This window comes from Mirounga leonina, unplaced genomic scaffold, assembly GCF_011800145.1.
Source record: "Mirounga leonina isolate KUSES-001 unplaced genomic scaffold, KU_Mleo_1.0 Mir_115, whole genome shotgun sequence".
Taxonomy (NCBI): domain Eukaryota; kingdom Metazoa; phylum Chordata; class Mammalia; order Carnivora; family Phocidae; genus Mirounga; species Mirounga leonina.
The window spans coordinates 88,040,012-88,056,814 of record NW_023270268.1 but is presented as its reverse complement, the minus strand read 5'-3'; the positions used below and the strand labels follow the sequence as shown (position 1 = coordinate 88,056,814).

General features: G+C 52.3%; 1 protein-coding gene and 1 long non-coding RNA gene across 2 annotated transcripts in view; one reads left to right on the top strand and one right to left on the bottom strand.

The window, feature by feature from the left end:
* Positions 1-16,803, bottom strand: part of MYLK (myosin light chain kinase) — a 177,039-nt gene that overhangs the window by 82,294 nt on the left and 77,942 nt on the right. Inside the window, 5 exon segments of the mRNA XM_035000007.1 lie at positions 3-847; positions 1,297-1,368; positions 6,953-7,202; positions 7,969-8,166; positions 10,179-10,316. Of these exon segments, the coding sequence (XP_034855898.1) occupies positions 3-847; positions 1,297-1,368; positions 6,953-7,202; positions 7,969-8,166; positions 10,179-10,316 (1,503 nt within the window).
* Positions 14,061-15,508, top strand: LOC118007014. Its single transcript, XR_004678248.1, has 3 exons — positions 14,061-14,170; positions 14,271-14,453; positions 15,420-15,508. It is a non-coding gene; the product is annotated as an uncharacterized LOC118007014 (long non-coding RNA).

Here is a 16,803-nt window from a genome sequence, read left to right as displayed (position 1 = left end):
AGGCTTGGCATTGCCCATGGGTTTCAGGGTCTCAGCAGGCTTGGCGTAGCCTATGGGTTTCGGGGTCTCAGCAGGCTTGGTGTTGCCCATGGGTTTTGGGGTCTCAGCAGGCTTGGCATTGCCTATGGGTTTCAGCGTCTCAGCAAGCTTTGTGTTGCCCACAGGTTTCGTGGGCTCCGCAGGCTTGGCATTGCCCACAGGTCTTAGGGTCTCAGCAGGCTTGGCATTGCCCAAGGGTTTCAGGGACCCTAAAGGCTGGGCATTGCTCACGGCCTTGGGACTTTCTGCTGCCTTGGCATTCAAGGCCTCAGCACTGTTGCTACCATTCTCTGCTGGTAATTTTTTCTTGCTGCCTAACACGGAGCGGAAGTCTGGGGTGGCAGGTTTGGGAAGTGGTGCCTTCTCAGGCACCGGGGTCTTAGGAGTCCCCTTTTTGGCCAGGACCGAGCGGAAGTCGACTTGCTGAGGGCTGTGCACCTTCCTCTCTTCCTCTGACACAGTCTTAGGCTTCACCTGCCGCTGCAGGTTGGCGCGGAAATCCATCTGCTCAGCTGGGATCTCCTTGAGGTCTTCTTCTGACACGGTCTTGGTACTCACCTTCTTCCCCAGGAGGTCACGGAAGTCTAGCTGTTCTACCTCCTGCTGGCGGATGGCCTCCTCAGTGTGCTGCCGGGTCTCCACGCGCCTCTTCAGCAAGCCCCGCACGTCCTCACCGTCTTCCTCCTCTGGCCAACCCTGCCCTCTCGCTGGCCAGCCAGGCCTCAGGGTCCCATAGCAGTCACCACCAGCACCATGAGCACTGGCTCCCTGGCTGCAGAGGCCCTCACAGCTGACAGGCTCCCTCCCCCTGCAACCAGTGAAGGGAAAAAGGAAAGTAGCAAGAGGAAAAGGGGCCGGGTAAGAGAGAAACGTCAGGGGAGAGCAAATCCCTGAGGGAGGGAGGGTAGAGGGGAGGGGGGACGGGGAGGTTGGGGCTGACCAGGCTGTGTTTATAGAAGGGAACGTTGGTGAGAGGCTCTTGCTTGCTTACTTGGTTTGTTACATCGGTAATGACTTCAGTGGCCTTATAAGGGTGTGTGCAAAAAAAAAAATAAATAATTCACACACACACAACCCCCCCCCACCCCCCCCGCTCTCCCTCCCTCATTCCCCTTCCAATCTCTCCCTCTTGGCTCAGCAACATCTGCTAGAGGATACAAATAATCTGGGGCTGCTGGGCTGGGCCTGCAGGGGCCGGGAGGAAAGTGGGTGGCTGGTGGCATGGGGCCTGGCCGGGCACCTCCTGGGGGCACTCACCGCAGGGGCGCTCTGCCGGGGCTGCTCTGTAGCGTCAGTGACACCTGGCAACTGCATTCGCCAACCCGGTTCCTGAAGGATTTGAGAGATCAACACAGATCAAGAGGCTCTCAGAGCCAAGGGCCCGCTCAGCCCAGGGCTGAGAAGGGCACGGCAGGCAGGAACTTGGACAGAGGCTGGCCAGCTTGCTCCAGGGAAGAGGGGGCCACGGGCTTAGCTGGGACCCCAAACACCCACACAAGACCTAGACCTAGGGCAGGCCCTGCCCCGCATTGGTCATCGTTTTCTTCCCCCCTCAGCTCTTGTATAAAAAGGGAAAAAAAAAGTCTTCTGAAAAACAGCTTAGACAGACATCCAGAAGTAAGAATACTTTTCTCTAAGTATATTACAAAAACAATACAATCGCTCAGTCTAAATACGATCACTCAAAACTAAAGTCTAAGCCTGCCAGGGTGTGATGGCGCTGCTCCGTCCAGCCCACGCAGTCCTGGGCTGTGACCCTGAGTCTGACTCCACACTCCCGCAATACAGAGGTGGTTTCGTCCTCTCCGCACAGTGCACCGCCCCCTCCCCCCCGCCCCGCAAACTGCTATTTCCCCTTCTGCTGCTCGAGAAATGAAAACACTCTCCCATCCCTCCCCATGAGCTAAAAACCAACAGGTGTCTTCTTGCATGGGTGACCCTTTCTCTCCTTCCTTCAGGTGGGGAGAGCTCTGGATTCTTCAACCCACTGTTAAATCATTAGTGTCCCTGTGGTGGGTGGCCAGTTGAAGGCCCCTCTGCTCTCTGCTCGGGGAGGGCCGTACCCTGCTTTCCTGCTGCCAGGACTTAGAGCCCATCGGCCCTCTGACCCTGCGTGGCTGCCATCTGCTGGCGGTTCTGAGCTCTGACCAGCCAAGGTAGTCCAGGCAGGGGGAAGGGGCCAGGGTGGGGGAAGGGGTGGGGGCAGGACCAAGAGCCAGAGGCGACTCTTCATGGTGATAACCTCCCTTTTTATACAGAGCCCACCACCTTTCATTCGTTTCCATTACCTTCTTGTGCCTACAACACCCCAGTGAGGCATGGAGCACTATTAGGCCCCTTTTAAAGGTTAAGGAAGGAGGCTCAGGAGTTTCTCTGAGGCAGTCCCACTCATCCCCCCTGCATGGTCATCTTACTGGCACTTCGGGGCCCAGCACGTGCCTCAGCTCCTGCCACAGATGTGCCAAGCTCTGCAACAGGTTCCTTACATAATCCATCTCACTTCATCTCATGACATCTCAGGGAAGCCAGCACTGGTTTTATAAGAAAAATAAGGCTTCTAAAAGTTAAATAATTGGCCTTAACTCACAGAGCCATAACCAGCAGAAAAAGGGGTTGACACTCAGGTCTCCCTGAATCGGGGACCTGTAACCTTCCCCCTTTGCCCCGCAGGGCTTATCAGTACAAATCTACTGTGGGATATGCGTGTGTGTGTGCATGCCTCTGTGTGGATGTGGGTATCAGCCGCAGGCATGGATACGCACAGATATGGGACCTTACCTGCTGGGCCAACTGCACCTGCAGGTCCGTGTCTGGGATCATGTACACAGGCACAGTTATCCCCACATGGACAGACCCCAGAGCACGTGCTCACACAGCCCTGCTGATGTATATGGCTCTCCACCTTGCTTTGCTTGGCCTCCCTCCCAGTGGAGGGCCAGGTCCAGATCGGACGCTGGCAGTCCCCAGCGTGGCAGATGATTTGCAGAGGAACTGGGGGGGGGGGGGGGGGGGGGATGCCGCTCACTCCCAGGCACAGAGACCCATTTGAAGCAAGGAGAGGTTGATTTGTGCTGTCCTCCAACTCTCCTCTCATCCACTGGGGTCCCCTCCTGGCTACCTTTGTCAATGCTCAGGCTCTCAGGGGGCACCGACTCAAGGTTCAGAGAGCCTCAGGTCTGGACAGTTGGAAGGTCTGAGGCTGTTCCTTTGCTCAACAAACAGCAATCAGGTGCCTCCTTAGTGCCAGGCCCTGGGGAGGCTAAGAGGCCCTCAGGACATCCTGAGCATTGGGCACAGAAGGCTCATGGGGCTTTGGGTCAACTTGTAGAATAAACACGGGAGGTCATTTGCAGGTGAGGCCCAGCTCCCTGGCAGCCCACTTCTGCTAGGCTCCTGGCCAGTATTAGGCCATTCATTCCCTGCTTTTCTTTCAAGCACAGGGTGTGGGGCCCATGGTTGGTGAGGAGCAGGAGGCCAGGAGGCCAAGGGCCACATTTTCCCCCTAGTGCTTTCCAACATTGCCCCAGCTGAGTTTCCTCCTGCCACAGGTATAATGCAGCCCGGATGCAGAAATCAGGAGCAGACGCTGACCAGATGGGTGTGCTTCACCCCAGCCGAACCCTTCAGAGGCTTTAAATGGTGGGGCCCCCCCCCGTCCCCTGAGCTGGAGTAAGCTCTGTCTCCCCATGGGGAAGCAGGCGAGGGCTTCTGTTGCTTCGACTGCCTGCCCTTAAGGAGGGAGCACAGGGAGCTTGCTGCTTGATCCATCCCCAGGCCTCAGCCTGAGGCACCTGGGGAAGCCTGAGGGGCAGACAGAGGTGGAGAACTTGGGATACCATGGCTGGCCCACTAAGTGGATCAGCCCTTGGGGTGATCTGGGGGTCACCATTTCTGCAGCCATAAACTTAAATCTCTGTTGGGCCTTTAAGGTAAATCACGGGTTCGTTCAGAGCCTACACAAAGTCAGAAAGGCCTGTGACCTGGGACCCACACACCAGATAATCTATCCAGCCAAACAGCTTCTTGTATCTTTGGTGTCTGTATCTACATATTCAGGTACAAAGTCAGGCCACGCTCAGCCCGGGCACTGCTGAAGAGGATATGGGGCTAAGACCCCACAGGCTGCACCTTTTACAAAGTAACAAAACCCTTTCTGCTCCCACCTCCCAAACCCTGAATAAGAAGCCCACTCTTTGGTTACAAAGCCTTTGGACCCTGTCCCACTCTGAGTCACCCTCCCCTGGAATGGGTTTTATATGTAAAATTAGTTAAAAGAATTGATTTCCTGGCAAGTCTCAATCTTTCAAATATTTCAGCTGGAATTCGGAACTGACTTTTTGACATTTCCTCTTTTAGTTCAGGAGACAAGCGTTAGGGCCGGGGAGGCAGAACCCGTCCGGCCACAGCTGTAGCAGGGACAGTTAGGACCTGTCACACCAACCCCCACCCCCCTGCCCTTTCCTCCCAGCTATCTGGTCTCCCTCCTTGAGGCATTCTGTCCTGGATCTAGGGCTGATTTCTGTCAGGATGAGAAAAGCTGGAGGGGAATGGGGCCCCTGGCAGACCTGGCACATACTCCCCAGGAGAACTTTCCACTGACTTGCTCCTCAGCTGGGAACAAAGCCAAGGCCAGGGCAACAGCTACCCAAAGGAATGAAGAGGCTGGACTTTGGGGAGGGGAAAGGGGCAAGGGCTGCGTGGACGGGAACTCCGGTGAAACCTCCTGGATTCCCCAAGTTCCCATGCACTTGGGAGAAACAAGGAATGGGAGAGAATCTGATTAAAAGACAGAGATGAGGGTTCCAATCTGGGCTCTGCTACTTGCTTTTGTGTGGCCACGAGCAAATCCATGACCCTGAGACCTCAGTTTCCCCCATTATTAAATGATGAGTCGTCTAGATAACTTCTGAAGTCCCTTCCAGCTGGGACAGTGTAAGTTTTATGACTGTCCCCAGCTGGGCCCAGACAGTCTGCCTGCCGACCTCCCAGTGCAACCCTCCACTCTGGCCTGGCAGGCTTCCCACAGCCCTTGCTTTGCTCTTCCCTACCCTTTTTTGCTCAGCTCTTCAACGTGCCCTCGACAGCCAAGCCTTCACTCATTTGCTAAACCTCAGCCTCTGGTCCTCAAAATCCCACAAGGAGCTTCTCCCTTCTAGGATATTTGGCTTGATTAATGTGAAAGTATTGTCCTGCAGCATGACTCCTTCCATGCAGACAAGCTCGTGTCTCATGTGTCGTCAGTTTCTATTATTTGTAGTACTGGCCTAGGGAGGGAGAGTGTATCTCTTCTCCATTCTGGAGGCAGACTTGCCTTCCCGGTAATAACTGGTTTGGGTGTAAGGCAAAGGCTGTTGGTGTGTTCTATGCAAAGTGCTGACGGTAGCAGGATGACCAGCCAGCCCACAAGCCATCCCCGCAGCTGACTGCAGACATGGCAATAGCTCAGCTGAGATTTGCTAAGCCTTGCCCAGCTAGGCAGAACTTCCCAGCAAATTAAAGAAATGATAAATGACTATATCTTATAAAGCCACTAAGTATTCAAGTAGTTTGTTACGCAGCAAAAGCGAACTGATACAAGCATAAAGCACATGCCCAGAAAGGACCCAAGTGGTGGGCCACACACTGGGTTTTGTTATTATTATAGGAACAGTGCTCAGTCATGGCAGTAGGTTTGGCATGTAGCTCGGAGCCTTGAACGTGATGTGCTCAGCACAGGGAAATGATTTATCCAGGAGAGCAAGTCCTTTGCAAAGTGGCCGGGCACCCGAGCCAGGGCACCTCCAAACATCTTTGTTATGTGGCATGACGTCCTGTTTGCAGGGTCAAGGTCAGAAGAGCACTCTTCTTCAGTGCTTACATCAACCCTAGGGGCTGGCACTCTGTCTCCATCAACCCAGGCCTGGCATGGGATTTTACGCGTGAGAGCATTTTCAAGGTAGAAGAACATTTCTGGATCACTTTCATTTAACAAGCACTGAATGCTGACTCTGGGCAGGCACTGTTCTAGGCACTGGGAACAAAGCAGTGTGCCTTTGTGGAGCTTACCTTCCCATGTAATCTAGAAAAACCTTAAACAGGAGGGAAAAAAAGGAATGGGCATAGTTAACCTCCCTGTAGTGGTTTTAAATGTCTACAAATTCTTTGACGCTCCTCTCTCCAAGAGATGGAACCTAATCAGGCTTAATGACTTACTTCTGGCAAATAGAATACAGCGGAAGTAACAGTGTGTGACCTCCAAGGGTAGATCACAAAAGACATTGCAGGTTGCAACTTATGCCCTCCCCTGATCCCTAGCTCTGTGGAAGCCATGTCATGTAGTCACTCAAGCAGCTCTAGGGAGAGGTCCACACGGCAAGGAGCTGAGGCCTCAAGCCAGCAGTCCTATGAGCGAGCCATCTTAGAAGTGGATCCTCCAGCCTCAGTCAAGCGTTCAGAGACGACAGTCCCTACCAACATCTTCACTGTAAAAATCATTCAGCAAAGCTGCGTCAACTTCCCAATCCACTGAAACTGTGAGAAGGTAACTTGTTTTAAGCTGCTCGGTTTCAGGGTAATTTGTTACACAGCCAGAGATAACTAATACATTCCCTCTATCCTGTTGCTTTTCCAATTTTAATCCATTCTTCCCTCCTTCATATTCTCCACACACCAAATAACAGGGGAACAAAAGCCAAGATGTAATAAGACAGGGGGCTCTGGGGAACTGAGCTTAGGAGCTCAGTGAACACCTTTGCATTGAAGCGGAGAAACGAAAGCTTGTTGGCAGCACCGAGCTTGCCCTTTCCTTACCTTGAGCCCAGCCGCACCTTATTTTGGGTTTCTGCTGCTGCCTAGTCCTGGGTGGGAACTTTGACAGGAGGTTTGGTGGGGGGGGTAGTGGGTTAAAGGCAGTTGGCAGGACATGTGGACTCACTTGAGCAGGATCTCATACTGGCCGGCATGCCAAGGCTGCACGTCCTTTAGAACCAGCGTGAACACGTCCTCATTCTGTAGCACCTCGAAGTGGCCCGCGTCTTTGGAGAGGGCTTTGCCGTCACGCAGCCAGTGCACAGTGGGGAAGGGGTCCCCAGCGATGGCACAGGACATGAGGACACTCTGGCCCAGGGAGGTTGTCACTGAGCGGGGCTTGCTGATGAACCAGGGCTGGGTGCCATCCTGAGGCTCTGGAAGTTGGCAAAGGGTTGAATTAGAGAGGAAGGCCTTCCTTCAGCAGACAGGGTCCACTCAGCTCTCCCCGGTGGTAAACGTCAAAGACTGCATGCTACCCAAGTAACAGCTGGTCCAGAAACCACTCTTATTGGATATACAGTTACAGCACACTCTTCTCATGGCCAATCTGTCTTGGTTATGTCCCCTGAGGATAATACAGACACAACAATATTGTATATCCAAAGCAAGGGGAGGTAATCTAGCGCCCTGGGCTAGGTGCTACTGATCTACATGAGATGTGTATGATTTTGAGTTGTCACTTGCTTTATGTGTCCTTCCCTGCTCTCTCTTCTTAAATATAGGTTCTCTAAAGGCAAGGACCCTAACGGGCCACAGCTTGCCTCAAAAACTATCACTGCACTAATGTAGCATTGTGTGTTAACGACATTTCAGTAAAAGGGAAATAAAGCTATCGCTCCCTAATTGTTAAGTGTATCATAAGATTTCTCTCCTAGCACTCTGTGCAACTTGTCACCAATGACCCAGAGAGGGCAAGGACTTCAGAAGGCTCCAGGGAACAGTGTTGCCACTCAGCCAGAGTCTGGCCTTGGAGGCTGGAATGGGACCAGGGGAACACAGGGGCCATGAGAGAAACCAAGTAAGCTCAATTGGTTTCCTCACCTCCAAACGGCTTTTGGAGGGCCCACTAGGGCAGCACGGATTTCCAACCCCCCTACCCCCCACCGCCTGCCTGTACCCTGGTCAGCCCTGCAGCCTCACCTTGTACCATGAGCACCGCCTGGGTGCGGACTTCTCCGGCGCTGTTCCAGGCTTCACAGGTGTATGTGCCCGTGTCCTCCGGGAACACTTCCTGGATACAAAGGCTGTGCCGAGTGCCTCTCTGCTCAAAGTGGAAGTCCTCCGACTCCTGGATCTCATTCCCATCGTGAAGCCAGATGACCTCAGGGGGCGGGTTCCCTGAGTGGGGGAGATGGGGAAGGCAGACCCGGCAGGAGGTTGGTTCCCTGGGCCATGTGGCAACTTTGCACTTAATAGTGTGACACTGTACTAAATACTAACCTCTCTATGCCTCAGTTTCCCCATCCGCAAAACATTCTAACCATATCTTCCTCAGAGGTTTGTTGGGAGGATTGAATAAATTAATACAGTCTCCCAGAACAGCCCACTAGAATAGCAGATTAGAGGGGTGCCTGGGTGGCTCAGTTGGTTAAGCGTCCGACTCTTGATTTTGGCTCAGGTCATGATCTCAGGGTTGTGGTATCGAGCCCCGCATCAGGCTCCACGCTAAGTGCGAGTCGGCTTGAAATTCCCTCTCCCCTCTCCTTCTGCTCCCCGCCAAAACAAATAAACAAATAAAATCTCTAGCAGATTAGAATAGCATCTGGCACGAGGAAAGTGCTCAATGCATATTCATGATAATTATTTAACAACAGATTTGCGGAAACCAGAAAGGATGGGAAGTGAAAAAAATCAGAATTCAAGCTGCTTGGGAACATGGTAACTGGCTCCCTGGGTGTGAAGCGAATGCGTTTCCCGCTCTGCCCTGCCCCGCATAGTGCGTGCACGTCCAGGCAATGCCATGGTGACCTCGCAGTCACTCCTCTGTCAGTTTTCACCAGGAGGAAAAGTCAGCATCTCATTTTTCTGCCATACAAATGTTGGGTCTGAGGGTGGACACGGGCAGCAGCTCGCATGAGTTTCCAAACACAGCTCAGCATGGATAGCATTTTCAGGTTTTACCAGTCTACTTTCCTTGGTAGATTCTAGCAGTTTGGTGGGGCAGAAAACAATGGCCACCTGTGAGAGGTCCCCCTGCGGTAGCATTGTGCTCTGCTTCCCGACCAGCAAGGCCCCAGGAATGGCTGATGAGGGAGGCTGTGTGGTGTCAGGCTCTCTCAAGGGGAGAGAGAGAGTGGGGTCTGCTTCTTTTTTTTTTTTTTTAATTTATTTATTTGACAGAGAGATAGCACAAGTAGGCAGAGCAGCAGGCAGAGGGAAAGGGAGAAGCAGGCTCTCTTCTGAGCAGGGAGCCCGATGCGGGGCTCGATCCCAGGACCCTGGGATCATGACCTGAGCCGAAGGCAGCTGCTTAACCGACTGAGCCACACAGGCGCCCCGTGGGGTCTGCTTCTGATGGGTTAGCCAGCATGGGTACGGAGGCTAGGAGCAGAACACCTCTGATTTCTGTCAATTCAAGGAGTGTGGACAGGGGAGGCAGCCAGGCCGAGGCCTGGGACCGTCATGGGGCTGCCTCAGGCCTGTAGGAGTTGGGGGTGTGTGGGGATCCCCGAAAGGGGGAGCCCACTGGTTCTCCCACAGCTCATCTTTATTACTTCTGCAGCTCAGGATGAACTAAAGCCCAGGAGAGTGGCCTCCAGGCTGTCAGGGGGACTGATCAGCGGTCAGCAATGAACAGGAAACTCTGGATATGCTTGGGCACAAGCCGGTTTAGTAAGTCTGTGCCAGCAGAGTCCCCAGGCTTCTCTTGTTGGCCTCTAGCGGGAACTGTGACAGTCCATTGGGCTGCTGGTCACATGCTCTTGTCACCCCGCCCTGGTTTTAGAAGAACCTCTGCTCTATCTGCTCTATCTTCTCACCTTAAACTTGAATAGAGCAACAAAGTATCTTCCAAGAGCTGGGAAGCTCACATCAGCTGGTTTTGCGCCGGTGTTCAAAATCTTCCAGCTACAGTAGCCCCATTTTGTGTCCCCACTAATCCCTACCCCGCTAGCTATGGTCATCTTCTTCCTCTGGACCACCATGAATTAACCTTGAATCCAGAAAATCCTGCCCAGAGGAAGCAGAAAAGAGGGACCAGCAGGCTCCACTTCTTCAGGTCCACTGCCTGACGGTCCCCTGCTGACTTTCTGGTGGGGGGATGATCGGAGCAGGACGTGGGGGAGCAAAGTGCACATGGCAACCGCGCCCATTTTCCCATCTACCCCAAGGAGAGAGATGCAGAGACAGACCTGACACCTGGACTGTCATGGTGACCTGGCTTCCATCCATGACTTTGAGGTCGGAGAGGCCCTGCAGGAAGAGGGGCGCGACCGGCTTGCTGGGAGCCGCGGGCAGAGGGTACCCGCTCTTCCTGTCGCTCTTCTTTTCTGTGCGGCAGACAACAGAATGGGGGGCGAACACTCATATATTCATTCGACAAACACAGACTAGAGGACTGCTGGGCACTCAGCTTTGGTGAGGCTTGGGCTTCTGCCAGAGGCTGACTGCTAGCAGGTGGGGCATGTGGGGAGGGGCTGGAGATCACTAGCAATGAGGCAAGGCGAGCCTGTTTCTCTGCTTGGCATGCCAATGCTCTTGCCTGGGAGCCGGGAAAGGGCCAAGCCCAATTGGGGCTCTGCTTCCTCAGGAGAACTTCAACACCTGCCATCTTAGGAGATTTTTTTTTTTTTAATTTCACTCACCTTTTTATAAGTGATATGCTCCCATGGCACCAAATTTAAAAAGTACCAAAGACTATGTGTAGTCTCCCTTCCATCCCTGACCTGTGGCCATCAGGCTCCTCTCCCCAGAGGCAACCAATATTCAGTTTCTTGTTCATCTTGGCAGAGATGGTCTATGTATATCACACAAGCAAATAGCTATACTCTCCCGTTTTCTTCTCTTAAAGAAATGATAGCACACTCTATGCACTGACTGATGTCTTATATTTTCATTTAACAATATACCTTGATGCCTTTCGTAAAACAGAAGTGAAGAGCTTCCTTGTCGTTTTCTATGGCCGTGTGATGCTCTATCACCCTCCCATGAGATTTTAAGTACCTCAAGAAAGCCAAAGACACCACACTCACGAGAGTGACTCAAATGAAAAAGGCCAGTCTACGGCCATCCCACCCTGAGCGTGCCCGATCTCATCAAATGAAAAAGGCTGGCCATCCCAAGCACTGACATGTGGGCGAGGATGTGGAGCACCGGGACCTCTCACACACTGCCGAGCCACACATGGTACACAACCTTCTGAAAACAGCTTGGTACTTTCTTAAAAAGTTAAACATGCATTTGCCATACGATCCAGTCATTCTACCCCTGGGTATTTTACACAGGAGAAATGAAAGCACGCTTCCAGACAAAGACTTGTACACAAACATTCATAGCAGCCTTATTCCTAACGGCCCCGAACTGGAAACAACCCAAATGGCCATCAACAAGTGAATGAATAAAGAGATTGTGCTGTATTTACGCAGTGGGATACGACTTAGTAATAAAAAGAAACAGACTAACAAGAAACACTACAACAGACAAATCTCACAAAAATGACACTGAATAAAAGAAGCCAAAGAAAAAGTATATACTGGATGATTCCATTTATATAAAATTCTAGAAAATGCAAAATCTAGGGATAGCAAGCAGATCTGTAGTTGCCTGGGGCTTATGGAGAAGGATTGTAAAGGGGCATCAGGACACATTTGGGGTTGATGATGATGCTCATTTCTTAAGATTGTGGTGAAGGTTTCATAGGTGAAGTTTTCGAATTAAACACCATGAATATATGCAGTTTATCATACATCAATATTATCTTAGTAAAAACTGGGGAAAGAAAGTCTCAAAGGGAGGGAGGAAATATACCAGCTAGTCAAAGACAAAAGCTAGAACCACTCTCTGAGTTCAGGGCTGGCCCACTCACCCCGTTTCAGTTCTCCAGGGAGATGGGGTCACAGATAGGCTTTCTATTATTCTTGGAATGCTCCCCAAGCTGGGCTTCGACTTGCCTCGTGCGAGCCAGAGGGGAAGGGGCAGCAGAGTGGCTGAGCCAGTGTCAGCTTCCCACATAGGACAGCCCTGGTGCAGGACCAGCTCGTGGCTGCCCAGTCTCTGATCTTGCCCTTTGCCCTGCGAGCCAGGTGGCTTGGACCTTCAATCATTCTGAGCTTTTTTGTTTTTGCGTTTTGGCAGGGGCAGGGGTAGGGAGGGAGAGGGCTAGGATATCTCTAACTTAAACTCTAAGTTTTGGGGGAAAGGGACTCTGGTATTTTGGGTTCTTATTAGCAAGGGACACATATACCAGATTTCCAGAAAGCCAGTAGCCATGGGCATACATCTCCATGGTGCTTTATATACCTGAGAAAAATAGAACTCTAAATTGGCACCGAGTTTCTAACTTTTGGCACTCAAAACAAAACTGGGCCCGCTGCAGAGCTCTCCAGGTGCGGCCCCTGGGAGCGAAGACGGGAGAGGCGGAGAAGGCTCAGGATGCTGCAGGGAAACCTCCCGCAAGGCAGTCGCATTATGAAGGGCATGGAGCCAGGGTACCGTACAGTCTGAGACCAGGGGATGTGCTCTCGCGTCCTGGCCGCCTCCTCCGCCCCAGCCCCCAGCATCGCTGCCTTTGTCAGAGGGGCAGCCAGGCAGACTTTCCCTTGACCCGAGGCCCGGGAGTGGGCTCGGGGAGGTCCAGAACCCAAATGCAGAGATCTCTTTGCTGTGTCTGGGCTGCAGTGGCCAGGAAAGCAGGCTGCCTCAGGAGAGTTGAGGAATTTCCAGTCCTGCACTGACTGAGGCTTGAGGACAAAATGTTTCTGCCTGTGTAGATTCCCCCCGTTCTGCTCCTCTGCTGCCTCAGCCAGTCCCCGGTTTCAGAGGTCCGTGTAGACGGGCATGCCTATGTGCTGCGGGGACATCAGACCCTCCTTGGAGGTGGTGGCGGCCCCTCCTTGGCCCCTACCCTCTCCCAGGTCTGGCCTCGGGCAAGTCATGGCCTCTCTCTGAAGGCTCAGCGGCCTCACCTGTGTTGAGGGTAGTAACGGTATAATCCAGGAGTTTTAAAGAGAGAACATGTGAACATACTTTGTATGACTGCTCAACACCAACGAGACCTTCCGTGTGAGGCTGACATGGGCGCTGACTCACACCTACCCACTTGGGCTCCATTACTCGTGGGTTATCAGCTGCAAATGAACAGAGATGGGGCCCTCACCCAAGGACTGCAGACTTGTTTGTTTTTCCTTTTGTTTTTTTTACATGACACAAGGCAAATACTGTTAGAAATACAAATGTATTGCTTAAAACTCTCCTGGGATATATGTAAAATAATTTTTTTTTAAAGATTTTATTTATTTATTTGAGAGAGAGAATGAGATAGAGAGCATGAGAAGGGGGAGGGTCAGAGAGAGAGGCAGACTCCCTGCCGAGCGGGGAGCCCGATGCGGGACTCGATCCCGGGACTCCAGCATCATGACCTGAGCCGAAGGCAGTCGCTTAACCAACTGAGCCACCCAGGAGCCCATATGTAAAATAATTTGAGAACAACCTGGCTGCACCCCCTCCAAGAGACAGATGAATGGGATGACTGCTTTGTGGGCGCCTGGCCTGGGAGACATGGAGTCCCCTGGCACCGCCGTCCCAGCCCTGCCCTGTGTTCCCCAGGTCCCAGGCCTGGGAGGAGGGCAAAGGGAAGTGGTTGGGAGTAAGTGTGCAGAATGAACCTGGCCTCAGACCTACAGACTGGAGTCACATGGGATCAGCGTGACTGAGTCCAGGCTAGTGAATGGCTGAGTCATCCCTAGCATTCAACCACCCCAAATTCTTCACGGGGTGAGAAACCAACCAACCCCTCCCACAAACACACTCTGCACTGGGATTAAGGAGCCATGAGGATCTCAGTCTGGGGGCAAGTAGTTTTCTGGAAGCAGTCTGAGAAAAGCAGCTCTCACGAGAATCCTGAGGCTCCAGTCCCAATCCCACCACCCTAGTCTCCCGAGAGGGAGGCCAGGGCGTGCTCAGCTGAAGTGACCTGCGCGAGGTCACAGAGCCAGTCACAGGCAGACCTAGAGCTTGTACCCAGGCCTTCTGACGGCAAGGCCAAGATGTTCTGGAGGCCATCTCTTCCACGGGAAGCAGGCTTCTCTGGTGGCCAACTCTCCACAAGGACAGAGGTCTTATCTGCTGACCCACATCCTAGCCTCTAGCCAGGAAGAACAGCGAGCTCAGAGCAAGGCCAAGCCAGGTAAAAAGGGCAAGATGTGCGTATTGCACTTAATTTCAAGGTCAAACAAATTACTCTGTCTCATCTGTGGCCTATGTGCTATGGCATCCATTTATGCTAGATAAAACAAGAAGACAGATGGAAGGTGGTGCTCTGAACTCACTCGGAGCTCCAGCTGTGTGATCTGAAGCAAGCTTCCCAACCCACAGTGTGTGATCTGAAGCAAGCGTCCCAACCCACAGTGTGTGATCTGAAGCAAGTGTCCCAACCCACAGTGTCATCGGTTCTTGATGCTCCAGTGTTGGTAAGTGCAACCTCTACATCATCAGTATAACGCATGATAAATGCTGCAGGGTTTTTAGATGATTAAAAGAGGCAACATATGTAAAGCAGCTAGAATAATATCTGGCACATAATAAGTATAAAAACACATGGTTGGTTGGTTTGTTTTTTCGCCTTTCCTAACCCCACTCACTTTTTTGGGTTGGGCCACCTAGATTCCAGCAGGAGCTCTCTGTCAGAGTTTGTGTCCGTGCCCAGGCTCACCAGTGCCCCCAGAGAGCTGCACCTCTGGGCCTGTGCTTTAGCTGTCATCTGGCCAGTCCTGGTCTGAAGCAAGGCGAGGGGGCCAGAGTCTGAGGCAAGAGGTCCCCAGAGGCTCAGGGAACCTGAGCCGCCTTCATCTGGGGAGGGCAGGCACTGGCAAGGGAGGGGTCCACGGGGCCCAGAGACAGCTGTGCCACCCTGCTCAAGTGGGGCCAGACTAAATATACCCCAGGTTTCCCCACAGCTGTGCTTTCTGCCACTGTGCTGAGACCAAGCCCGGAGAGCACCTGCTCTCTGAGATTCAGGAAGGGCCGAGCCGCCTGGATGTCCTGGCCCAGAATTAAAGATGGAACGTGAACCCCCTGTGGTGCCAGTCCTTGGTACCCTGGCCAGGGACTGTATAGTCACTCACGGACACACTCTGTCATTTAACTGAGTAGCTAGCTACTGGGTGCCCTGTTCCATGTGGAGAGAAAGGGAATGGATCAAGCCTGCCTCCGGGGAAAGACAAGACCTGAGATCAAGAATACTTAGGAACAGTTTGTCAACGACAAGTATGATGCCGTATCCATTAAAGCTAGTGACGGGACTGGAGAATGGGGAGGAGCAGGAGAGAGGACGGGGCAGAGAGGGGATGGATGGAGGGAAAAGGAAGGACCTCCCCGCCTACTGACCCTCTGACGTTTTCCTCCTTGGCCATTTTTGCTCTGTTTTGACTCATCAGCAACTGTTTTTGAAGACTCCTGTCACAAACTTCCACATTAACTTCTTGCTTCGGGGAAGCAGAAGTAGCAAACAGAGACCCTGTCAGGGTCCCCGAGCCCAGAGGGGGAGACGCGGGGGCCGAAGCAGCTGCAGGCCTGGCTACTTCGCTGGGTTCGGTGGGCGGCACCTTACCCCCGAGCACGGCTTTTGTCCACCTGTAAAGTGGAGGTCATTCACAAGGGGAAAGCGGACTTGTGATGGGAAGGAAATAATTGACAAGTCAGCTCTTCTAACCCATTAGTTTTTTTCTGTCAAAACAATGTTCCTCGGGGTGCCTGGGTGGCTCAGTCGTGGGATCGAGCCCCGCGTAGGGCTCCCTGCTCAGCAGGAAGCCTGCTTCTCCCTCTCCCACTCCCCCTGCTTGTGTTCCCTCTCTCACTGTGTCTCTGTCAAATAATAAATCTTCAAAAAAAAAAAAAAAGTTCCTCGTTAAAAACATTAATTGATGGTTTACAAGACTCACATGAACTGGTATTAACTCAATTATTTTATTTCTGAAAAGCTCTTATTCAGAGAAAGAGCCAAATACCCACACAACAGGTGCACTTTGTTGCCTTTCTCATTAATTCTTATGCAATAACCCGTATAAGCCGTTCCTCAAACCTGGAAACATGAACGAAGCCGTCAGCTTCTCTTGGGCTTGAAATTTAGAAGCATCTGCAGTCTTTGTCCCCGTGGCTGGCTGTGATCTCAGCCCTCCTTCAACACTACAATGATCCTCCCGTTCTTCCCTTCTGGGTCCTTCCTTTCCTGTCCACGGGTTGAGCAGGAAAAACAATTTGGGGTTTCTCCTTAGAAGCTCTTTCTCCACCCTCCTCCTTCTATTAGCCACCCTGATTGGATCTGAACTTGCATTAAATACATGTTTATGCTTTGAGGGGCTTGCCTTGAAAATGGCCCTCTGCAGGCTCCCAGCTCATTTAAAACTTATTTCAGATTAAAACAAGAAATTGTGGGAAAGTGCTTAAACAGAAGACACAGACACACAAACAGAGACAGGGTGTTGGTGGGAAACACCTTACCATCTAAGGAGCCCCCCAAGGACTCTCCCCTACAGAGGGACCCCTGCCTATTGCTGTCAGGGCCATTTACTAAGTCCCACTCTCAGAGCCTCAGGCCCTGTCCAGCAGCAGCTTGCCCGCATCCTTGGATTCACAGGTGACCACCCAATGAAAATGGATGTGGAATGGCTCTCCCCTACTTCCTAACATCCCCACTCCTAAAGCTTCTCATGCACAGACACACAGACCTCTTGCAAATGCACAGTTGGAAACCACTGCTGAGCTCTTTTGCTTAGTCATTACACTACAAAATACCATTCCAACAGCAAATCTGATTCACTC